A 24282-nucleotide genomic window follows, 5' to 3' on the forward strand; every position below is an offset into this window, starting at 1 on the left:
TCAGCAAGACTCTTTGACAATCCCAATCCGGCGGCTGAAACCAATTCCTTCGTACAGCTTTCCGACCGAAAATACGCTAATGGGTAGCCATGAGAAAAGCACCTTAGTCACAATTAAAACCAGAAGACACAAAGCTCCGTCATGGCGCGAGAAATAATTGAAACATGAACTTCGAGAAGAATTCGATGTTGTTTCTCTGAAAATTCCATGGAATCAGTTCAGCTTCCATCGTTGGTTTCCATCTGGCGGCACTAGACCAAATAGGAAGGTGCGATAGACCAAACGGCATCAGCATCCACAGGCGAGGGTCAGACGAATACAGCAGGTGAGAACAACGGAAAATAGGGGACGGGCCAATCAGAGACGCGGCTCTAGGTCGCGGTCCCGGAATTACCGACGTGTGCTCAGATTTACGCTACCACCTCCCCAACTTCCCTCTTTTGGTGTTCCCCGACCACTCTTATCCGCTAGGGCCGCAGAAGCTTATCGGGACTGCGTCACACCGCCTGCAGACCCTCGGACCAACAAAATATAAATACCCCCCCTACCACGCACCAAATGAGTAGAAAAAAAAGATTCATCATCTTAGAAATATTCTGAGGTTTGCTTTTTTGTGATCCGAAAAACAAATCTTAGAACACTCCCCCCGTAGCAAATCTCTGTCTCCTGCCTGTGCCTGACCCTGTTTCTGTAGCTGCCTCTAGTAACCTGAAACATCTGTGTGTTTCATCTTATCGGACTTTCTCTGAAACATCTGTATACACTTGCAAGCCCAGTTTTCTGCGCCAAAGTCGTTTGGAACCGATTCCTTTTAAACAAGAAAAGCAAAACCAACCCGAAAGTTATGAGCAATTATGTTTTCTGTCATTCAAGAAGACCATGAATCTGCTTTTAAGCGAAAACCGCGACTGCCACAGTCTCAGGGTGGTATTAATGGATGTAATCCTGGCCCCCTGAGACTGCTCTCTATTTCTAACAACAACATTTCGGTGTTGCAACCTGCGCCGGTAAAGTTGCAAAACATTTCCACCTCGCCGGTCCAAATTCTGGACTATCGTCGAGTGGCCAAGACCCTTGCATTGGCGTTCGATAAGGACCCATTCTGCAATTATGTGTTGAACACCAAGATCGAGTATCCTGCGCGCGAGTCGAAACATATCCGTCGAAAGGCCGACCTTTTCGTGTCTTTCTTCGAGTACTACGTGTACGAATGTATGTCGCTCGGTGGATTGGTGGTGGTCATCAAGGACAACAATTTGGAGCTGGAGTTGATCCAGCTGCGCTTGAAGCCACTGGCCCTCTCGCGTGTTCCGTTCTTGGGTGTGGCGTGCTGGAACAAATTGATCTACGACAAGCAAGAGGAGTGTTTCGACTATCCTCACTCGTTGCCATCGTTTGCCAACATGCACCCTACCTCGATCAAGTTCAATGTATTCAAGTCTTTGGCTCGATGCCGCCAGAAGGTGTCCCGTTGTGTGACCAGTCAGCTCGAAAACGAGCGAGACTCTGTTCTTGAACGGATGCTTGCCTCTGGCTCCTCGATCACCAAAGACGACCCCATCTGGTACTTGAGTGACATTGGTATTCTTCCCTCGATGCAGGGTCAGGGTTTGGCCAAGAAGCTCATGAACCACTGTTTGGAGAACTACATGCTCGACCACTGGTGCTACTTGGAGTCTTCCAACCAGGCCAACCGGGCGTTTTACACCAAGATGGGCTGGACGTTGATGAACACGTTCGAGGTGGACGAGGAGATGAGCGAGGCCCTGTCGTCTTCGGACGAGGGTGAGCTCAGCACCCTGCCTCCAAAGGGACGTCGAGGATCGTTTGGTCTTCGGGAGCGGCCCAAGGTGGTGGCCACGCCTCGCGAAGCGTTGTTTATGGACTCGTTCGTTTTGAGACCGACGCGCGGAACATGAGGGACGTCGCTGCTTCGTGCTAGTTTTAGAACGGCGGTTTCCAACAAATCTCCGTTGAGCGTTACTTCATCTACTCGTACCCTCCACTACTAGCAGAAATATATTTTTTTTTCAACAAACCATAAAGTGTAGTATTTCTAAATGGCCTACAATTAGTCAGATACAAGTATTTTCGTAAACAACGATGTTTTTGGTTGCGCGCTGATTTACACTATCTGTCAAGAATGGGTGCAAACTCTCTAGTGTAAGTTGTCACCACTAGACACGAACCCATCCCCCAAACCACCAATTCACAAAAAAAAATAACAAAGTAGTGCTGCTGGTTCTTCCAACCCTGTTACTCACAGCGCAGACTATCTTATCGCAAAGCGTAATATTCCTATTGTTTTGCGCGGTGGCCACAAACGGCCACCGTTATCGCGCACCAAATTTAGGCCTCGCAGTAGCTTTCTGTTAGCGTGCGCACACACGTTTGGCAGTGCCAGCGCGCAAACACCCCGCCCCCCTCACCACCTGAAACATTGGCAGCGGTTGCAAATCCCACACCGACGCAAACGAGCCCCAGCGTGGAAGAGACAACGCACACAATTGGACGAGCTGATATGCAGAGCGAGTCGCCAACAATAAAAAAATATAAAAGGACGCCTTTTCCTGCGCTTGCTCGGAAATTGCGCTCCGTTTGATACGTCCATGCCCCAAGAGATCTCCTGCACGCGCACGATGATGATGGTATCCCAGTGTGGCCCTCCCGGTAGTTCCTTCCGTTACGGTTGCAAACGCACCGACAAGAACCCCAGATGACTCGCACGGTATTGCCCATGAGGGATTGTTGGCGGTGGAGGTAGCCGTATAAAAGGGCGCTGTTGCCGGATTGTCTGGGGGCATTCACTTTTACTATTTTAAATAGTTTGCAAATTTAGAACTATGTCTGGTATGTGCTACGCGATGATCATCGCAGGGTTCTACGGTTGAGGTGGGGACAAGAAGCGATGGGTGTTTTGTGTATAGACGTTCTGTTTCACTATACCTTTCGCCAATTGTCGGTTCCACGCCCCAAATTGACTGATTCCTTGTTTTGGTTGAGATTCCACAAACTTCTTTATTACTAACAATCCAGTCCAATACAAATTTCACCCTAACAAACGTGCCACCATTGTCACCGCTCCATTCTCTGGCGGCCAATCCAAGGGCGGTGTTGAACTAGGTCCAGAATACATCTTGAAGCATGGCTTCCAGAAACAGATCGAGGAATTGGGCTGGCAAACAGAGGTGGTCCACCCATTGGAGGGCTTGGACTTGGAAGCCAAGAAGTCCGAGGAGAGAGACTCCTTCGGCGTGAAGAACAGCGCCATTGTCAACGAGTGCAACAAGCTGCTTTACGCTGCCTGCGTGAAGGCCAGAGAAGAAGACAGATTCCCCATTGTCATTGGAGGCGACCACTCCATCGGCACTGCTACTCTTGCTGCCGCTTTGAAGGCAGACCCAGAGACCTGTATTCTTTGGGTCGATGCTCACGCCGACATCAACTCTCCCATTACCACCGAGTCTGGTAACTTGCATGGGTGCCCTGTGTCTTTCCTTATGGGCATTGACAAGCACACCTTCCCTCCAGAGTACTCTTGGGTGCCTGAGGCGTTGAAGGCCAACAAGATCGTCTACATTGGTTTGAGAGACGTGGACGCCGGCGAGAAGTACTACTTGAGAAAGTACAACATTCCTGCTTTCACCATGTACCACGTTGACAAGTATGGTATTGGTAAGGTTGTCGACATGGCTTTGGATGCCGTCAACCCCGACAGAAAGTTCCCTGTGCACATGTCCTACGATGTGGACGCCATTGACCCATCGTTTGTTCCTGCCACCGGAACCCGTGTTGAGGGTGGTTTGACGTTGAGAGAGGGTTTGTTCATTGCTGAGGACCTCGCACAGACCGGTCTTTTGGCCTCGTTGGACATTGTGGAGACCAACCCCTTGTTGGCTGAGAATGAGACCCACGTCTTGGACACCGTCAGCGCTGCATGTGCCATTGGCCGTTGCGCTCTTGGTGAGACTTTGTTGTAGGGTTATGGGAATGGGATTACGGAAAATATTCGCCTATAGAAGGGCATTCTAGTGGAAGCTCTAATATCCACAGAAGCGTCCGAGGAAAGAAAAGAAAAAGCCGCGTTTGATGGCTCTAAGTATTATTAATGACATAATTTATTAGAATGAGCTTAACTGTAAAATCTGTCGCAAACTGAACGTTTCCGAACTTGTTTCCGGTTCAGATGCAAATGGCTGCAAATTCATGCATAGTGACACACCTGAAACCAGGGGCATAAACGGCCCGTAATTTCAGTGGCCGAAACGTGGTGGTCCACGTGGAGAACATCGAACGAAGACAGAACAGAAGATCATCGAAGCAGAAAAGGCCAAATCAGATCGAGAGGCCAGTCTCGTCAACAAAAAAATTTCACGTCAATTATGCCGTCACGAAGGGAGCAAAAACGGCAAGTATTGATTGGTGGATCATCAGTAGACAAATAAACACACCAATCAAATATTTAAATAGTTTTTTTTACACTTCGTAATTGGTTCCCTCCCACCATCCAGCTCAGTTTCGAATCGAAAGTTCTTTTGTGATCTCATCCTAGTCCTCGTTGGTCCCTCGGTGTATACACACCATATACGGCTCGAACTATTAATTAACACGAGTTCTTTTCACGTCTACAGACACAACTGCTTTTTTTTGGTCATTTTCCAACTTAGAACGACCGGAAAAACATCCTGTTGCTGTTTTGCACTGAACGTCTCCCCGTATCTGCAAGATCGCTTATCTGTGTCTCTCCACAAAACTATATAAGGCCCGCTTTCCGCCGTGAAAATCCTCCTCGCTGGAATTTTTGTCTACTCTGTGTTGACTCTATCCTTTAACTAGCGTCAGGTATTGCCATTGACTGCTTTGGCCATTGTCGTTGTGCCGTGGTTCGTTATCTGTCCAGAACTAGAGAAAACAATCCAAAATGAAGTTCGGAAAGACTTTCGTCTCACACCAAATCCCGGAGTGGTCTACCCACTACATGGACTACAAGCACTTGAAAAAGATCATCAAGACTATCGATACTTTCATAAATTACCACTCGTTCTCGCCTCTTGAACTTCCCGAGTTGATCTCCTCAGTATTGTCCCAGTTCTTTTTCACCTTGGATAGGGATATTGAAAAGGTCTCTGATTTTTATGACACTAAGTTCAAAGAGTATTCCAGACGCATGGATCGCATTACTCATGTCTTAGGATACACCAATGGCGCCATAACCGTTCAGGTTGATACAACCGACGAGTTGGACGAGGTGGTGTCTATTTTGTTGGAGTTAAGGACCATCTACCGTAATTTGAAATGGTTCGGTGAACTCAATCACAAGGGGTTCATAAAGATCTTGAAGAAGCTTGACAAGAAACTCCTCTACCTCACGGAATTAGCTAACGACCAGCTCAAAAACGACTTGCCTGCGGGCTCCGAAATTCCCCACGTTAATTTGCCTAGCGACAACAAGGAGGCTTATTTGACAACAAGAGTCGAGGCTTTGTCGTTCGCAAACGGGACTGAGCTCTTGGAGGGACTAAACACCATCAACAACATGCTCAACCAATTGGGTGATGAGCAAATGCGCCAACAACTCGTCTCTAACAGTATCAGTAAGACTGCTAGCGAGCTCAATGTCTTAAAAATCGGCCGCAACCGCAAATATTCTTTCGACAAGGACTCGTTGCAGAAATACTACGAGCTCATTCAGCAGAATGACTCGGCCAAGCTCGTAGATGATTTAAGATCCTTGCCTGAGGATGAAGCGCTGGTGAAATTGTTTCTCTCATTGCTTAACAAGGCTACTTTGTCCAATTCAGAAGCTTGCATCGATGCTTTGTTTGCTCTACTCGAACAAAATTACCCCTCAACGCCTCTCACCGATCCTTATGACATCAGCGGACGTAATTTCTTTCACCAACATGTCGTGTCTTTGGGCAAGAAGCAGGTCAGCAAGGAGAAGAATCAGGTTATTCCAGGCGAATCGATTGAGCTCAACCGTTTGTATGGAAACAAGAGTGGTCCTGATGGTATCCAGCTTGCTCCTGTCCGTATTGATGGCCTTCTTCATGTTCTCCGGAAGTTGGAAGGAAAGCCTGAATTGCAGTGCTTGCTTATGGCCAGAGACAACTACTTGCGTACTCCATTGCACTACGCGGCACAGTATGGTATCAAGGATGTCACATTTGTCTTGCTCGAGCATTTGTCTCGCTGGAATTTGGTCAATTTGAGGGTAGCTATCGACGACGTTCACCTTTGGGGCGATCAGGAAGGCCTCACGCCTTTGCATCTCGCCGTCATTGGAAAGCATCCAAAAACAGCCAAGAATTTGATCCAAATTTCACGTAACCGTCTCTCGTGTCCAAATTTGCTTTTGTTGGCGGCTAGATTGGGCTGTCAGGAAATTGTTAAGGATTTCCTCGAGCAAGGTATCGTGGGCATCAACTACACTGATGAAGAGAATAATAACGAGACAGCTTTGTATATTGCTGCGAAGCTGAATTTCTTGGATTTGGTTTCGTTCTTATTGAACCAGGGTGCTGATCCTGAATTAGGGGAAAGCGTTTTTGGTTGGACCCCAATTTTCGTGGCGGCAGCTGAAGGATACAAAGAAATTGTCGCTATACTCATTGATGCCAAGGCGCAATTTGGTATGGTTGATGATTCTGGCTGGCTCCCTATGGAGCACGCATCTTTGCGTGGTCATTTGGAAGTTGCCGATATGTTAGCGCCCGAGAACACCGACTTGCTTTTGTATAACATTGACGACCCTTCAAAGAATGCTCCTCGTGTTCCCAACCCCCTGTCCAGAACAACTTCGGCCACTACATCTCCATTCTTGAATCCTACAAGTGAGGACATGCTTCTTTCAACATCTTCAATCGACAAATTGCCGGAGCAGAATAGAAACGCAGTAAATGAAGTTTACAGACAGTTCAAACAACTCGATGGATCGTCTTCCTCCATCAATGTTATTCCAAAGGAGACCAAAGACGATGAAGGATTTGCCATTCTGCCTAGAAACCGGTCAAGATCACCAGTAAATCGCAGAAAGATGAAGCCAATCAAGTCTTTTGGTCACAGATATTTGAATAAGGATGAGTCTCTTATTCTTGTGACCTTGGGAACAACAGATTTGCGTGACATGCTGAAAGCAATTGATCTCAACAGAATCTCCATGTCTCAAAGCTTTTTCACTGAATTAGACACTGCGCTTTCGCTTGTTGTTACATGCCAAAACAGATTCTCAAATTTGCCTGTTGAGAGCCCGGTCATAATTGATTTGCCCTTGGAAGATCAACACGGAAGCGCCATGGACCCTATCAGCTTCAAGTTGAGTGGTGATGCGAAAGCCGCAGATTTCGTCGTCACCTTTGACATTGTGCCTACGTATCAATATCCAATTGATTCGCGCATGCACACAGACGCCAAAATTTTGGGTCGTGGTGTAGCCTTGCTTGACTCGGTTCACCCTAATGTTGGAAACCATATGCGTTCTCTTCACAATAGGATTGCGGTTCCCATCTTGAAGCAAGATTCACTTGAAGTCATGGGAAACATCAAGTTTGAGTATCTTCATGTCACCCCTTTCACGCACCCTCAGATGTCGTTAGCTCGCTCAGACACATATTGGAAACAATTGGTGTCTACTCGTGTCATTGGGCATCGTGGTCTTGGTAAGAATATGAGTAACAAGAATTCGTTGCAATTGGGAGAAAACACAGTGGAGTCATTCATTGCAGCTGCATCATTGGGTGCTTGTTATGTTGAGTTCGATGTTCAAATCACAAAGGACCATGTTCCCGTGATCTACCATGACTTTTTGGTTGCCGAAACAGGCGGTGATATTCCGATGCATATGTTGACTGCCGAGCAGTTCCTCAATCTCTCGGACCAACATAATAGCTCTAAGCTCCAGATGAACAGAAATGGCAATGTCAGCAAAAACTTTGCCGTGGACGATGAGATTTTGAGTAAGTATAACAGGCCTCGGCTGATGTCATCATATCCATCGGCTCCTAATATGTCGCTGGCGCTTGAGGATGAAGAGCTCGAGAGAGAATTTCAAGATCAAATCTCTCGCCGTATGAAGCTCACCAAAACCTGGAAGGAGAAGGGATTTAAAGGAAACGCCCGTGGCCTTTCAATTGCATCCAACTTCGTAACTTTGAAGGAATTGTTCAAGAGACTTCCAAAGAATGTGGGCTTTAACATAGAGATCAAGTACCCTATGCTTGACGAAGCACAGAAGGAAGACATGGGTGATATTGCCTTTGATATGAATTTCTACATTGACACAATTCTTAAGGTGATCTATGATGAGAATGTGTCTGGCCGCGATATCCTCTTCTCGTCTTTCCATCCAGATATTTGTCTGATCTTGTCTTTGAAGCAGCCCACTATGCCCATTTTGTTTTTGACCGAAGCCGGAACAACATTGATGGCAGACATACGTGCGTCTTCCCTTCAGAATGCCATTCGTTTTGCTAAGAAATGGAATTTGCTTGGTCTTGTCAGCGCTGCAGCCACTCTCGTAAAGACGCCTCGTCTTGCGCTGGTCGTCAAGAGTTCTGGGTTGGTCTGTGTTACCTACGGTGTGCAAAATAACGATCCGGAGTCTTGTATGATACAAATGAGGGCTGGTGTGGATGCTGTCATTGCAGACTCTGTGTTGGCGGTAAGAGAGGGACTACGTGTTGAGGAAAGCAAAGAGAAGCGAGCTCACTTAGTCTAGGTGGATTTAGAATGGTAATCTGAGGCGGATCAAGTATGTGTATGTATTAGAATTAAGATAAGTCGAGAATGATCAGTTAAACTGCTAATCAGCGAGAATAGATCTGACAGGACCTTTTCGGAGATCGTACGAGTACAAACAATAAATTGCGATAGTTTTAATTCGGCGAGTTGCAACAAGACGGCCTATGACCGATTCACCCCCAATTCGATTTCAGTCTATTCCTGACATACACAATACACAAGGAATTGAGCCTCAATTTGAAGCTGTAACGCCACCAGATCGAAACCCTATTTCTTCAAAACCTTTCAAATTTATTTGTTCTCCTTCGAAATTTCAAGTCACCTTTCTATACACCCTTCTTATCTACCCCAGCCTTCGATTCCAGATCATCCTAAGTTCTTCTACAACAACGATGTCGGAGAGCAATAATCAAAACAAACCCCCTTCTGCTCCGGTCAGTCTCGGAATCTCTGCCCTCCAAATCAACCAGGCCCGGGAGATGGTCTCGCTTCACACAAGAAACAGAAACCCAAATCTTCTGACCACCAGCTCCGATCTCCATGCCCGGATTGCCTCGCAGAAAACTCCAGCAGCTGGATTACGGTCAACGGAAGGCACTGGCCAAAATCTGGCTCAAAAAGGAGTGTTTTCGGCTCCAAAAAGCCATTTCAGTGCACAACTGAACTTTCCCTCAAAAGTCTCGGTTCCGGCAAGAAACCATTCGGGAGAATGTAGAAATCCACAATGTGACGGCTGTGGTACTGTGATTATTCCGCTGCCCAAGGCGAGCTTCCCCTTTGAGGAGAAACCGTCGATTACTGTTAATGAATGGAGCATCTACACCCATAAGGGTCCTATCTGTCTGTCCGACGAACTAGATCACTTGAATGACACCCGCTATGACTTTCCGCTTCCAGAAATGATTTTCGGTGGAAATAAGGTGCGTCTTGTGCATGATCCATCCGGATCTGTTGTAGAATTCAATACTTTAGATGCATTGGACTCTTTGGCACCCAAAGCAGACTTTAAAGTTGCGTACTATAAGGAGTGGCTCAGCACAAGGCCCAAGGCCATGGATGACGCGGAATTGACCTCGCTGGATGATGTGGCAGACCAGCGCCTGGGTCCAGATTTGGAACTGGTCAAGCCATACGACTGGACATACTCTACAAACTATAGAGGAACTCTCGTACAGGGCAATGCTCGCGCTACTGATGAAGAGATTCCAATGGACCGGTTGCTCCGCCAGGATCCCATTTTGTTTTACGATGAATCTGTATTGTTTGAGGACGAGCTAGGTGATAACGGAATAGCCATTTTGTCTACGAAGATCCGTGTCATGCACACATGTCTTCTCTTGCTCTGTCGCTTTTTTATGCGTGTGGATGATGTGGCCTTCCGGATCAGAGATACTCGTGTGTTCATTGACTTGGAGACAAATAAGGTGTTGAGAGAGTACAAAGTGCAGCAGTCCCTGTTTGAGGATGTGCTCAAGAAAATCAGCGGCCGTACATCGGATCCGAAGAAGCTTTTTCGGGATTCAAATTGGGTAGCACAGAATATCCCGGTTCTTAGTCGCGAGGTAGAGATCATCGATCTCGAACAGAAATAGACAGAAGGTGCAAAAGACTAGTCTGCCGGAGTTTTGTTCCTAAAGTTTTTCGAATTGTCGAACCTTTTGTTACATTGGCGTCTCTACAGTCAGATTTCTTCTGGCAGTGCTTCAATTCAGATGTCCTAACAAACGCCTTAGGCTTCAGGAAAAATTCGAGTGAACTTAAAAATTCGGTCATGAATTTATTCGACTCCAAATATTCCACCGATCTCCAATCTCAAATTACGTTATCCTGCCAGATATTGTTGTCTCTCCAGATCCACCCTCTACCACTATATGCCTGCACCCACACTCAGAATTTTTCAACCACCACTGCTCCACATATGTTCACCAAAATCGCTCTTGCGGGCAGAAGCAGCCGTCGTTCCCAATTCGGCATCATTAAGCGGAGCCTCCATGACGTCCCCGTCTTGAAAAAGCAACCGGAGTTTGCCCAGAACGGTATCGCCGGCTTGTACTCCGCCAACGGCTTCAAATCCGCCTGGTCTGAATACCAGAAGTATCTCACCACCAACTTGACGTTGAAAACAAAGGGCACACAGCACGAGACCCGCACACCCTTTCAAATCATCTTGCTGACGAGCAAAAACGGCTTGGAACAGCCCATCTTCCATTATGCGTCTCAGGCCCACAACAACCACTTGTTCTTCGAGCTGCTCACAGACAAAGATGCTGCCGCCGAGACGGTGCCCTCGCGTTTCTTGATGGAGCGTTTGGCCGACGAAAATATCCTGACGCTCCAGGATCTTAAGGACAAGATAATAGAAGCCGCCAACACCCTCACGGGCCAGGGTTGGGTTTATCTCGTTGAAAGAGGCGACAAGTCGCTCAAGGTGGTCGCAAGCAACAACGACGGAACCCCTTACTATTTCGGCCGCGGTGCTTCGTTTGACATGAATGGCGCCATTTCCGAGAGCACATACGAGCAGTATGAGGCATTGAAGGAGCAGATCAAGGAGGATGAGCTTGACTTCACGCTTCCACTTCTAGCCATCAATGTGTGGGATGTTGCCTTCTGGGCCGACTACGGTCTCAACGGAAAGCAGGAGTATTTGAAGAATGTGGTGGACTGTATCAGCTGGGATGTGGTCAACCAAAGACGGTTCCAGATCTAGTGTACATAGACGGCGAAAGCCAATATAGGTTTTAGGAGAAGAAAGGATATTTTTGAATGGTGTTGGGGATGGTGGTAGATCACGATCGATCCTGTTGCATTCATTGATAAGATTCATACATGTTTGCATCTACCCGTTTTTGGTGACTCTGTACTATTTGCAAGCCACTGTCTGTAATTAATTACCGTGTATTTATAAGACTATACATCCGTGATAGTGGGAATGTCTATCAGAAGCAACTCATGAACATCTAGTTCCTGAGGACAAGCAGCTCTGAGCTCAGGTAGACTACCAGCGCTCTGACATTTTTCCATGATATCTCTCAAAGACTTGTCGTTGTACCAATTGGAAGGATGGCAGAGCACAAGAGCTGGGAGGAGGTCACTAAGAACCGAGATTATCTGTAAGCGGCGCGACAACGTGCTCACATCCTCGGCGAATGCTCTTGTCTCATCTGTAGGTGCATTGGCACGTTCATAGATTGTGTTGAGGGACGCATACTCCTCGTTTGCGTTCTTAAGGGCGTCGATTCTGGGCGCTACCTCCTCCGCCAAAAGTCGATCCACAGACGCCATCAACTGCAGCTTTGCATCTGTCGTAGCGATTTTCAGTTGGTATTGGCCGACGAGTCGCCGAATGTTTCCAGGATGGCTGTTGTACCTTGAGTACAATTTCTTCAAATTGTTCAAGATAGAACACTCCAGCTCCGTAAGCGCTGCATTGTCAACATGAATTGCCCGTAGGATCGGGAGTGCAGCCGGAAGAACATCTTGGAGGACTACATCTCGCTTCAAGCGCAGCTGGTCTACGAGAAACTGCTCCAAGTCGTTTTCGGGAAGATCGTTCAAAAGCTCATCGTTGACCATTTCCTTGTACTGAGCGTCTATGGCGGCCGCATCCTGCAGCCGAAGAAGTTTACGTTTATTGAGATATACAAGACGATCTAATTTACGGGCCAACTCGGCGTTGGTTGCGTAGTATTCGCTCTCCAACGCCGGTTTGGCCGTGAAGCTTGCCGCCAGCGGCCAAAGTGTTGGAATTCCAAACTCATGTCCCTCTATGCTTGTTAGGACATGATCACATGTCTGTGCGAGGGAGGGCATTGCCAATTGAGTGTTTTGGTAGTGAAAGAAGTGATTTGGAAATGGGTGCAAAATGTGGTGCAGGAGAGGGACTGAAATACTGTTTCGGAAATAGAGAGCTAGTAAAATGAGGTTTGGGTTGAATATTGGAAGACGTTGAATTCCGTGAATGTTTTGATGGAGCAATTATGGATGATTTGTTGTGTTTGTTGTTTTGAGGTGTGGTCTTTGAGTCTTGTTCTGTTCATTCTTTCAAATCGATAAAGAGAGGTTCTGCTGACTCTACGGAACTCTATATAGAATTACATCTAAAATTAAAAAATAAATATGAGAGAAGTACGTTGGTCTGGTTGCATGCAATTTCTGGCACTTCCCAATCTTTTCAGTCTAGTAGAGTCAAAGCTAGAGAACAAAGCACAGTCGATGCATAAGCACAAAAAATATCTTCTAGTGGCCGGTAACACAAATGAAATATCTTTGAAGATTTGTGCCTCTACAAAATATGTCCCTTCGTGGTTATGTACCCCACACTAATGGAACCGCATAACCACTACCATTTCAGACAAAACCACTTCAATTCTGCTCACGCTCTCCTGGAAAAGAACTGATTTGCGAAAAAATAACACCACCACAATTGTACGGCTATACGCTCTCACTTCTTCTCAAACAAAAGCTTCTCTTTCTTGTGTTTTCATTGAGTTTTGTCGATTCTGTAATCCACACTAAAGCCATACTGAATAGTGCCTCATAATAGAAGAAATACAATCAAAAGTCTACTCCGCATTAATCAAAACATCATGAGCTCGGTCTCCAAACAACGGTTCCTCAATCTCTTGTCCACGGGCATATTTGCCAACTTGAGTCCCGAAAGACTAGAGAACTTATACCACGACGTGCGGCTGTTTATGCTGTCTTCGGCCAGTACACTCGACACGGCCGACCTCTACGATATGTACGAGCTTCAATTCTACCTTCTGTTGCTCAGCAACCGCGATGTGGAGGCCAAACTGTTCTTGGACCGAATCAACGATCTCCTTGCCGGCAAAAAGTCGCAGAAACTCGCCGTGTTGCAGTCCATGTATTGGGAGGCCGTTGCCGATGACGACACGGCGCTGCGGTGCTTGCGAGACGATCCAAACGAGCTCCGGGCCTCGAGACGTCTCATGGCTCTCTCGCGTAGAAACAAGGACCGTGAAGAGACCATCCCTACATACATTAAGAGCTTGAATTTCTACTTGAAGCTCCAGGCCTGCGATACGCTTGTGTGGGCGGAGCTTGGTGACACATACCATAGTATTGGCGAGTACGAAAAGGCAGTGCACTGCTATAAAGAGGTGCTATTGCAAGAACCGGCAGCATACAACATGTTTTATAAGGCTGGCTTGAGTTTATACTATCAGCTCCTCAAATTGATGGCCGGCAAGGCCAGTCGAAAGGAGTTGATGCTGCTGGGAATGCAGACGTTAGAACACTCGCGAGACTGTTTCCTTCGCGCCGTCGAAATTAGTGAGTCCTATACTAAGGGCTGGGTGGGCGCCTACATTGTCAGCGGAAGCGATTTTCTCGTAAAACTTCGTGAAGACAAGGCTTCTTCTGGGGTTGCTGCCGTAGAAAGGTTTCTCATGGAAACAGAGAAGATCCACCAATTGAGCAAGGAGAGAATCATGGCCCTTGAAAATCTCAATACTGATGAGGAGTTGGAAGCTTTCTTGCAGCAGTGAAGCCACTGAGATCCCTAAAATTAGCTCTTGCTTTTGTATTTGTGACTGGCACATCAAGAAGTGCCTAATTGCCAATGAGACGTACCATGAACTCAAACAATTGAGTCAATGGCAGGCGTCTTACTTCATATCATTGGCTCAAACCTCTATCTCTACAGTTGATCATCAAAACGGTCTACAGATGGTATAAGATTCCGAAAGCAAGTCATTCATTCATATCAACTATACAAAGGAGGCAATTACTTGCCGCAGGTACAGGTCTCACCGCATTTGCAGTTGTCGCAGGTACAGTCCTCAGGGTCTTGGTAGTTCTTCATTGTGTTTCAGATTTGAAAGTAGTATATGGGGTCATAAATCTATGTGGTGGGGTGTGACCTTATATAGCCATTGACACAATTGCACCCGTGCACCTGTGCTTTAGATGCAAATAATTCAAAAAAAACACCTACGACAATATTCAATTTTCTATGTTTATTAATATTTCTAATCGAAGACCGTCGGGTCATATCTATGCATTTCGTTCTTAAAACTCACCCTTCTCGTGGATATCCTTACGGGCCAAGACGTCATCCAAGATACCAGCAGAGGCGGCAATCAAACCCAAAAATGGTCTGGATGGGTCCAAAACCTTGGAGCAGTACTCAGGGTGGTATTGCGTTCCGACAAAGAACTTGTGGTCCTTGATCTCAACGATCTCCATTCTCTTCTCGGACTCGTCCTTACCAATGAACTTCAAGCCCTGAGCCTCGGCCTGGTCTATTATTCTAGGGTTGACCTCGTATCTGTGTCTGTGTCTCTCCAAAACGGAGCCGGCACCGCCGTACAACTTTCTCAACTTCGACCACTCGGAGTCTTGGACAAATTTGGTGGAGTGGATACCGAGTCTCATGGTACCACCAAGATTGATTTGGTCAACGTCAGGCATGTAGACAACGGCAGAAGTCTCCTCTTCGGCCTCAGGGTTGAACTCCATGGACGAAGTGCCCTCCATGCCCAAAACAGATCTGGCAAACTCAATGACGGCGACTTGCAAACCCAAACAGACACCCAAGTATGGGACGTCGTTTTCTCTGGCGTACTTGGCGGCAGCGATCATTCCCTCGATACCTCTGGAGCCGAAACCACCAGGGACGAGAATACCGTCAGCCTGGCAAACCAAATGCCATGCCTTGTGGTAGTCGCCCAAGTTGGAGTCTTTGGTCTCCAACTCCAAGTCCGAAGACTCAACCCACTCAATCTTCAACTTACGGTAGCATCTCATGGCAGAGTGCTCCAAAGCCTTGATCACAGACAAGTAAGAGTCCTTCAAGTTGGTGTACTTACCAACAAGGGCAATGGTGACGGTCTCAACGGCTTTGTCGTGAGCAGAGGTCAAGGTTCTCCAGGAGCCCATCAAACGCTCACCCTTGTCGCGAGCATCCTTGGTCAACAAAGAGGTGTCCAAGCTGAGCTTCTTGGCCAAAAAGCGCATCATCTTCTGCTCTTGCAACAACAAGGGCACGTGGTAGGTGGAGTTGACATCACGGATGGCAATCACCTGCTCAGGACCGACATGACAGAACATACCGATTTTCTGGACGGTGGCCGTCTCCAACTCCTCCGAACATCTACAGGCGATCATGTCTGGGGTCAAACCGAGCGAACGCAAGTCCTTGATGGCAGCCTGGGTAGGCTTGGTCTTCTGCTCGCCATGGATGACCAACACAAGAGAAACATGGATAAGAGCAAAGTTCTCCACGCGGAACTGGAACTGTCTCAAGGCCTCTACAAATGGAGCACTCTCGATGTCTCCAACGGTACCACCAAGCTCGATGATACAAACCTCGGGCTCCAAGCCAGACTCGTCTACAGGGATACGGGCTACACGCTCAATCCAGGCCTGGATGGCGTCGGTGATGTGAGGAACAACCTGCACGGTTTTTCCCAAATAGTCACCCTTTCTCTCCTTCTCGATGACGTGGGAGTAGATCTTACCGGTGGTGATGTTGTGGTCCTTGGTCAAGGTGATGTTCAAGTATCTCTCGTAGTTACCCAAGTCCAAGTCGACCTCACCTCCGTCGTTCAAAACGAAACACTCTCCGTGCTCCAAAGGAGACATGGTTCCAGCATCGATGTTCATGTAAGGGTCAATCTTGATGGAAGTGACACGGTATCCCAAGGTCTTGAAAAGAAGACCGGTGGAGGAAGCCAAAACACCCTTTCCGATACCGGAGATGACACCACCCGAGACGACGACGTACTTCATGTTTTATTGGGTTCTTTAAGTGGAAAAAGGCGGAAAACGGCCAGAAAAAAGCGCAGAAAAAGGCGGGGACACGGGTTCAGAAGAGTGCTAACGTTTCAGACTGTTTTCAGCAGAAACTACACAGGGATTGATGTGATGCGGCCCTCTTAAGGTGAATTAAGCGGGAAGGATAGAAGGTTAGTGGGGGAAAAAAGTTGTGGAGGGAAGAGGTTGGCGCTTCTCTGCAGGATGCGAAGAGATGACCATCGATGATCGATGAGTAAGTCAGTGGTAATCGATGAGCAAGTTGCGGAGAAGAGCTCGCGTCAAATATGTAGAAGTTGTAAAAAAAATTGAAATTTGGAAATTTACTCATGTGTTAGTTATGTTTTTCTGTGTTTTCGATGACTGACGAGAGCATGGCACCGAGAACAGGAAGAGTGAGTACAAAAAACAAGGCAATTCTTCCGAATTGTAATTCAGAGAATCAAATTTTGTATCTAGTTTGATTGTGTGGAAAAGCGATGATTGTGTGCCTCCAATACACCCCAGTCTTGATACAGAGAGAGGTACCTTAATGGGCAATGATAATCTATTTTTATTTGCCGGGGCGGTTGAAGAGACTCCAGGCCGCTATGGCAATTTCGGTGGTTATTGCAGTGTGAATCTACGTGTTGGTGGCATGCCATGGAGCAGATTTGTGGTGATTCCGTTCTATTTCATAGAGTCATGGAGCGACATTTAGCCGACTGTAGTTTAACCATTCCAATGAGATAGGATTGGAGAACCAGGCGCTGTTCTTGAAATTTTGTCAAGTCATGATCGATTACTTAAAACAATATGGAGCATTGGCTGAAACAATATAGCACGTTGGCTGAAATGATATAGCACATCAGCTGTAATTGATACGCATTGGTTTCAGGCTCGAAATGATGCATTTCCATTGTCGCTCTCTAGAACAAGAACATAGCCCACTCTCCTCTTCATCTCCTCGGCTCTACAACATCTTCACACCCTCAATACGTCCCAGGCCATCGTCAGAACGGAGAACCTGGGCCTTTCCCTGACGAACCAACACCTCGACTATGCGCGCCAACATATTGTAGTCCATATTGCGAAACTCCGCGCCCGCAGCCAACTCGTCCAGCTGCGTCAACTCATACACCGTAAGCACAGAGTTTGTCTGGCCCGTCTTCTCGATCTGTTCATAGAGCATCCGGGCCCACTCGTCGGCCGTACGCCAAAAGATCAAGATGCCTGCATCCTGCTGCTTTGGGTCCACGTACTGGGCGCGATCGAGTTTATGGATCAAGTGGTTTAGGATGCTACGGCGGAACTCAGGCGCCGCACTCCGTTCAATCAGTTTGTTCTCGAAGAGCGGCGGTATTTCCGCCTCTTCCTGTGTGGCCATGGCCGTTCCTGAGGGCAGGATCGTGAGGATGCGGTGGTGTTGGCAGTAGGCGAGAATGAGCTGGCCCCATTCGTTGAGTTGGTTTTCGCGAACGGTGGAGTTCTGTTGTTGAGTGTAGAAGGGCGGGAAGCTGTGTATTTTGGGGAACGCAAACATGGTGTATTGATGTTAGTTGTGACTTTGGAATGGTGCTTAACTTATGTTTTAGTGTGGTAGTAGTATCAGTATTAGTAATAGTAGTATTGGTGGTAGTACTAGTAATGGGTGGTAGTACTAGTAATGGGTAGTACTGGTAGTAATGCTACTGATCTGTCAGTTCTGGTAGAAGAAGTTGGACAGCTGACGCTATTTATATAGATACTGTTTGATTCGACCACAGTTGTGATTATAGGCGCTGTGATTCAGATCAATATGGGGTATTACACAGAAATGAAAGAGAATGCGCGATTGAGGCAATCCAGCCAACAATTGAGTTCGATGCAATAAATGGGGTGGTCCTATGTAAAGGATATGTAGTGTGAGTGGTGCTATTTCTCGATTATATTATGTGTTATCAGTACTACTGTGAATATGTAGTAGTACACTATGAATATAGTACTGGTAGTACTATCAGTACATAGTATGTAGTACTTAAGATAGTACTAGTAGTGGTAGTAGTAGTAGTAGTGGTAGAAGCAATAGAAAGACTGGAATTAGTACTGTTGAAATCTATTCAAGTAGTGACATCAAATTCAAGTAAGAGTTTCGTTGAAGAGAATTCTCAGTCTAGTACATGGTCGGATGGATTGGTCCCATAATGCCTTCACAGACGGAAGAAATAAAGAATAGAATCTGACAAGACAAAAAGATTATGCCTTTCGAAAAGTACAAATTTTATTTGTCATCGGGAAGACAGAGCTGAATGTGCATATGATAGCTGATTGTGTGACTACTGAGCTTATGGCAATTGTGACTAATGACATTTGTTTGACCAACCAAATAGGATAAAAAGTCCCTACAAAATCATTCGTGAAGATATGGATTTGGCAGTTGCGTCCCCACCTCTTGAGAATATTTAGGGCTTTTGTGAATTGGAATTTTGACCGTTTCACGGCTCGATTAATTCTAGCCCATTAAGACTATCCTGGTTTCGATAAGTACCAATCCGACTATCGCCGAGAAGTCCTCTTTCACTCTGTTATTTCTTTAATTTGTATTGATATAAATTTCGTGATGAAATCGTATTACAGTACAATTAAATTCGACTTTTGCTGATTTGCTTTTTTGACAAATCCTGGTACTTACATCTCAATACTGAATTTCACCAGTCCTGACCATAATTGTGAAAAACTCAAAACATCACTTAAAAACATTAAAACAACGAAATCTCCATAACTCAAAAAACATTCGAACAACAAGATCTCCACAATTCAAAAAAAAACAATACCTCTTTAGTCTCACCATCTCATCACTCCAATCCCTATACCTAGACTACATCATTCACTTCTACTCCCCAAGTTCCACCTACAAGATTCTCATTCCAGTATTATTTCTTAAAATATACAAAGACCCGCTTAAGCCTCAGCCATCTCTCTCAAACGACGGATGGTCGATCTGACAGTGGCAGCAGCAGCAGTGGAGACAGTGTAAGCACCACCAGCAACGGTCTTTCTGCAGGACTTACAGTTCCAGATACCGGTGGCACCTCTTTGAACGGTTCTCTTACCACAGAAGGAGCAGTCGTACTTGGCGTGCTGTTGGACCTCCATCTTCTTGGTTTGTCTTCTCAAGGAAGAACCGTATCTGACACCGAACTTACCAGTGATTCCGACCTTCTTAGTTCTCTTAGTCCTGGATGTTAGTATAGGTTGGGTAAGGCTATAACCATAGAGAGCCATACAGAGGAGAGAGTATTGAGGGATCATAGAGTAACATTAGAGAAAGAGTATTGAGAGAACATTGAGAGAGCAGTACTAAGAAAGAGGAACAGTACTGAAAGAGAAATGGCAACAACGTGGAAAAAACAACAATGGTGGATGTTAACGTTCGAGTGTTACCTCATCTATCAGTACTGACTCTGTTCTCACTTGTTCTTGGGTACTTTGTAATCTTCAGATGAGGTGGGTGAAAAACTTTCCATCTCAAAAAATGGCTACTGGAGGGCCCTCGATGTCAGACCCAGACAGAGTAGATCTATTATGTTTTTGTGGCGGTTTCCATTCAGGAGATGAGATGGACTTATTCTTCCGGTTTTGTGGATTCTCTATTGTGGATTCTCTATTCTCAATTCAGTTCATTGGGAAGTTTCAAATGTGACAATGGATGATTAAAGTGCACTGATTGGTCTCGTTGGTTGAAGCGGGCGACGTGGCCTACGCTGGATGGCTTGGTTATGTGTTCAGGGCGGTTACATACATTTTGCTGTGTTACTAGGGTGTTGAAAAGACTGGTGAAAAACCACTAGGGATTTTCTCGGTGGGTAGTGAGAAGGGGTAGTGCGGTGGCAAAGCGCACGGTCACGTGTGCACACATTGCTCAGCGAGGGCGAGAGCCCTAGCTGCGTCAGTCGTATTGGAGTGACGACAGAATGGAAGTATTTTATGTTGCTTGAATATTATTAGATGCGGTTTTGTTAAGTTCGTGCGTTTTGATTTGTATTGGTTTTTTTTCCCATTTTAGCTCTCTTAGTCATGATCCGTATTTGACTCTGAGTAAGTAGAGCTAAAGCTATAAAGTAAAAAATATTATCAAGTAGAAGATGAATTAGACGTGACGTTTGTTGACGTTCAATTTCAATGGTGCCTTTCTTTTCTTTTTATTTTATTCTTCCTGGCTTGTATGTTAAGCTACCTTCCATACCCGAAACAAATACATCCAAACTACCGAGACACAAGTATTTCCTCACAAATGTAAACTTTTGAAATAATATTCCTATTAAATATATTTTTTGCGGGTTTTGAGCTCGATTTCCACGTGGCGCTGTCCCAAAAGCTGGCAACTCGAAACCGCAAGAACTAGCCAAAACCACGTCGAGTAATTTGTGAATCGATTTCCGTAGTTGCCACCATGGAACCCATTATTTTGCGGAAGGACAGAAAAGTAGACCTCGGGTTGGAATTAAACCACCATTTCTTTCGGCGCTTGGCTGCAAATTACATACTCCCTTGTGGAACCCGCTTTCAGCGAATACACAACAAACTTTTGGAGTTTGACCTGGAATAAAGAATTGACTGTCTGCTGTTGTTCGTGATGTCTTTTTTCTGGCATTCCCGGGGCCACCCCTCCAAGCCCAAACACGCACCTACCACAGACAAGAGTCTCGACAAGATCACAATCACATCCCCTCTACGTCGGATCCATAGAAAAGACACCAAAGTGATGGCGCTGTCGCCAGTGGCCTCGAGAGGTGGCAACAGAAATTTCACTCCAGGTCTTCTGAGACCTCAGGATATTCTCAGCATTCACACTACTCACACGGATTACATTTGCGGAGTGGTCAAGAAAAGACGCACTTGTAAGAACTCTCTTTACTGTACTGTTCACACGCTTCAGGAACGCCTCGCGGTATATCGCACTAAACCGTTGCATGAGCTCATGAAGGATGAGTGTCTCAACAGGGCATTGTACGCAGAGCGTAGAAACCTCGCAAAGACTTTTTTTCGCTGCAAAGCGTATTGGACTGGCAACCAGTTCAGTGAAGATATGGCAGCAACGTGTAGTCATTCTAGCTGCTCGACCAACTCGAGTGAACACGGCTTCAGAGAGTCAAAGCACCTCAGTTCACTTGCTGCTGGAAAAGAATTGACTGAAACGCGGTGGTCGGGAGAACTGGTGAAAAAACTGTTTCTCAAAAGGTTGGCATGCTCGCACAACCGTAGTAGAGACGATTTCGTATCGTATGTATTCTATAAGCTCGAAGGCTACGAAATCTTGGAACTTGATGTCAGAGCAAGAGAGATCGAGGCTAGGTTCGAAACCTCTCGGTGAACTCTTTGAGGAGCGGAATTGAATAATCGGGGGAAGAATTATATGAATTTATCGAAGAATGTGAACATTGGTCTCAATAACGCAATAGTAGGCAACAGAAAGATTGCTCTAATCACGCTCAGTATCGAAGTTAGGAGGCGGAAATAAGTCTACCACATCCATGTCATCTTCGTTGCCTGTCATGGTCACATCATCGAAGACTGCGCTCTGGACAATCTGAGGTGCATTATCTGGACGGAAGAGCTCCATGGGGTCTGCAACCATCATTGGTTGAGGAAGAAATCTTGTAGGATCTTGAGCCATTGCCAGTGGATCCGCTCCATTCATCTCGGCGCGTCTGATCTCGCGTGCCCGTTGATCCACCCGCAATCGGGCAAGTTCAGGAAGACCTCTGTGAGCTGCCCATGTGGTCATATCGTCGTCATTGTTCATAGGATTCGCCAATACAGTGTTGAAGTTATTGAAGGCCGCAGCTACATTTGGTGGTTCGTCCTCAAATCCCTCTCTTTCACCTCCCTCTCTAGGCTGCAATCTGCGTCTTCTGGCAGGACTTTGTTGATTGAACTCTCCAGTGATGCCATACTCTTCTAGCAAGGAGGCTCTCTGCTGCATAAGATTATCCAAATAGTTTCGTAATTTGCTGACACCATTGCCAGAGAAGACACAGAAGGAAGATCTTTGGTTTTCAGTGAAATCAGGAGGCGGATCGCGACAATACTGGGTGAATTCACGTCTAAGAAAAGCGGAAATACCAGTGAGAGACAAATGAGTCAAACGGGGACAGGTCTTTAGTAGGCAATAGATTGGACCGATGGTTAGGTTCGTACAATACGACAAATGAACACGCTCCAAACAGTCGCGCTCGCCTCTGAGCCGGACAAGACCGGCAATTCCGGAGTCAGAGATTAGGTTGCATTTCACAAGACCGATTCGTTTGAGTTTCGGGAGCCCAGAGAGCTCTATCAACGTCCAGTCAGTAAGTTGAGAGCAGCAGGCCAAGTCAATGTATTGAATACGATAACATGCACGTACTAGCGCCTGGACACCATAATCAGTGATCAGCGCGCAGTGGCCGAGGTGGATGTAATGCAAGCTACGGCCCAACTTTGTGAGATGCCTTAGTGACGCGTCGGTGATTTGCATACACTTCGAAAGAACGACGTTTCGAAGACGGGGCGCACACCGAACAAGACCCTCGACCAATCTATCGGTGATAGCGTTGCAGCCGGTGACGTCGATGATTCTCAATTTATCGAGATGATGGTCGGCGGGGATGAGATCGAAAAGCGCATCGGTGATTCCGGCAGCGTTGCTGATGCGGAACTCGCGAAGCTGGTTGAGTTCGAGGAAAATGCTCTGGAGGTAGCGGTCGGTGACCTTGGGGCAGTTGTGCAAGTCAATCTCCACAAGCGACTTGCAATTGTCGTACATGGCGGCAATGGTGTCGTCCGTGATGTTTTCGCTGTTGTTGAATTTGATACGTTTAAGCATGGGACACGCCTTGAGAAGCGTGATGATGGCCTCCTCGGAGATGTTGCCGCACCCGGGCGCATACAACCCCTGGAGGCGCGTGCAATTCTGGGCCAATGCATAGATGATGTCGTCCTGGATATCCTGGACGCCCGTCATGTCAATGGACTGCAAGCGGTCGCACAGCTGTAGCACGCGGGCGATGGGCAAATGCGACAACTGCGAGCAGTTGACAAGCGTGAGCCGCTCGAGCTTGGGACAGCCCTCGAACAAATATAGGAGGTCGTCGGTGACGAGGCTGGTCATGAACGAGATGTTGAGCCGCTTGATGTAGTTACGGTAGTCCCAGTGTGTTTCTGTACGAGGAAGCATCATCACGTCGCGGATCTTCAAGAAGGCCTTATCGCTCTGCATGTTGGGCCGAAACCACAATATCTCTACAATTAGTTCGGAAAACTCGCGACATACGGTCAAGAGCGAAAACAAGTCTACTTTATCGAGGTGCTTGAACACCTGGAGAAGGATCTCCGTCGGAAGCTGCAAAAGCGGCGAGTTGTTATAGTTGCGGATCTGGATCTCCAGCCGGTGCGTCGTCAGGTTGCGGCGGTTCCGCACCAACAGGTCTTGCAAGTACAGATAGTCGTCTAGGTCCTCTGCGTCGAGCCAGGACGGCCGGCCGCCCTTTGGTCTTCTGGCTGGGTAGTCGTCTTCGGCGGACATGTAGTTCCGTCACGGGAATGCAATTGGGACAATTGAGGGGAGGGCCCTTGGCTGGCGGGAACGCGGCGTGGCCAGCGGGCGTGGTTGGCGGGGCAGATGGTTGTGTTGTGTGTTGCCACAGGCCTAGGGTGGAAAGGGCTAGGTGGCCGGGGATACGCGAGAAGGGGGCGGATCTGGAGTCGTTTATATATTCCTTCGGGGTGGTTAGGAGCCCTGGGCCGGCGTGCTACGTGATTGGT

The 24282-nt window shown here is 46.8% G+C and overlaps 12 protein-coding genes across 12 annotated transcripts; 7 read left to right on the forward strand and 5 right to left on the reverse strand.

Annotated features, from left to right (window-relative positions):
* Window positions 1–854: 854 nt before the first annotated feature.
* Window positions 855–1919, forward strand: PUMCH_005100 (uncharacterized protein; the record flags this gene model as incomplete). Its single annotated transcript, XM_063024010.1, has 1 exon — window positions 855–1919. The coding sequence occupies one exon, from the start codon at window positions 855–857 to the stop codon at window positions 1917–1919; it is 1065 nt and encodes a 354-aa protein (XP_062880080.1).
* Window positions 1920–3500: 1581 nt separating this feature from the next.
* PUMCH_005101 (uncharacterized protein) lies at window positions 3501–3980 on the forward strand (the record flags this gene model as incomplete). The annotated part of the gene is made up of 1 exon (XM_063024011.1): window positions 3501–3980. The coding sequence occupies one exon, from the start codon at window positions 3501–3503 to the stop codon at window positions 3978–3980; it is 480 nt and encodes a 159-aa protein (XP_062880081.1).
* A 941-nt stretch (window positions 3981–4921) lies between these two features.
* On the forward strand, window positions 4922–8716 carry PUMCH_005102 (uncharacterized protein; the record flags this gene model as incomplete). Its single annotated transcript, XM_063024012.1, has 1 exon — window positions 4922–8716. The coding sequence occupies one exon, from the start codon at window positions 4922–4924 to the stop codon at window positions 8714–8716; it is 3795 nt and encodes a 1264-aa protein (XP_062880082.1).
* Window positions 8717–8903: 187 nt separating this feature from the next.
* On the forward strand, window positions 8904–10331 carry PUMCH_005103 (uncharacterized protein; the record flags this gene model as incomplete). The annotated part of the gene is made up of 1 exon (XM_063024013.1): window positions 8904–10331. One exon carries the CDS (start codon window positions 8904–8906, stop codon window positions 10329–10331), a length of 1428 nt encoding a protein of 475 aa, XP_062880083.1.
* Window positions 10332–10510: 179 nt separating this feature from the next.
* Window positions 10511–11449, forward strand: PUMCH_005104 (uncharacterized protein; the record flags this gene model as incomplete). Its single annotated transcript, XM_063024014.1, has 1 exon — window positions 10511–11449. The coding sequence occupies one exon, from the start codon at window positions 10511–10513 to the stop codon at window positions 11447–11449; it is 939 nt and encodes a 312-aa protein (XP_062880084.1).
* Window positions 11450–11649: 200 nt separating this feature from the next.
* On the reverse strand, window positions 11650–12552 carry PUMCH_005105 (uncharacterized protein; the record flags this gene model as incomplete). Its single annotated transcript, XM_063024015.1, has 1 exon — window positions 11650–12552. One exon carries the CDS (start codon window positions 12550–12552, stop codon window positions 11650–11652), a length of 903 nt encoding a protein of 300 aa, XP_062880085.1.
* A 776-nt stretch (window positions 12553–13328) lies between these two features.
* PUMCH_005106 (uncharacterized protein) lies at window positions 13329–14252 on the forward strand (the record flags this gene model as incomplete). The annotated part of the gene is made up of 1 exon (XM_063024016.1): window positions 13329–14252. The coding sequence occupies one exon, from the start codon at window positions 13329–13331 to the stop codon at window positions 14250–14252; it is 924 nt and encodes a 307-aa protein (XP_062880086.1).
* Window positions 14253–14775: 523 nt separating this feature from the next.
* Window positions 14776–16497, reverse strand: PUMCH_005107 (uncharacterized protein; the record flags this gene model as incomplete). The annotated part of the gene is made up of 1 exon (XM_063024017.1): window positions 14776–16497. The coding sequence occupies one exon, from the start codon at window positions 16495–16497 to the stop codon at window positions 14776–14778; it is 1722 nt and encodes a 573-aa protein (XP_062880087.1).
* A 976-nt stretch (window positions 16498–17473) lies between these two features.
* On the reverse strand, window positions 17474–18043 carry PUMCH_005108 (uncharacterized protein; the record flags this gene model as incomplete). The annotated part of the gene is made up of 1 exon (XM_063024018.1): window positions 17474–18043. The coding sequence occupies one exon, from the start codon at window positions 18041–18043 to the stop codon at window positions 17474–17476; it is 570 nt and encodes a 189-aa protein (XP_062880088.1).
* A 1397-nt stretch (window positions 18044–19440) lies between these two features.
* Window positions 19441–19791, reverse strand: PUMCH_005109 (uncharacterized protein; the record flags this gene model as incomplete). Its single annotated transcript, XM_063024019.1, has 1 exon — window positions 19441–19791. The coding sequence occupies one exon, from the start codon at window positions 19789–19791 to the stop codon at window positions 19441–19443; it is 351 nt and encodes a 116-aa protein (XP_062880089.1).
* Window positions 19792–21115: 1324 nt separating this feature from the next.
* PUMCH_005110 (uncharacterized protein) lies at window positions 21116–21853 on the forward strand (the record flags this gene model as incomplete). The annotated part of the gene is made up of 1 exon (XM_063024020.1): window positions 21116–21853. The coding sequence occupies one exon, from the start codon at window positions 21116–21118 to the stop codon at window positions 21851–21853; it is 738 nt and encodes a 245-aa protein (XP_062880090.1).
* A 108-nt stretch (window positions 21854–21961) lies between these two features.
* On the reverse strand, window positions 21962–24043 carry PUMCH_005111 (uncharacterized protein; the record flags this gene model as incomplete). Its single annotated transcript, XM_063024021.1, has 1 exon — window positions 21962–24043. One exon carries the CDS (start codon window positions 24041–24043, stop codon window positions 21962–21964), a length of 2082 nt encoding a protein of 693 aa, XP_062880091.1.
* Window positions 24044–24282: the final 239 nt, after the last annotated feature.

This window comes from Australozyma saopauloensis, chromosome 7 (genome assembly GCF_035610405.1).
Source record: "Australozyma saopauloensis chromosome 7, complete sequence".
NCBI lineage: Eukaryota > Fungi > Ascomycota > Pichiomycetes > Serinales > Metschnikowiaceae > Australozyma > Australozyma saopauloensis.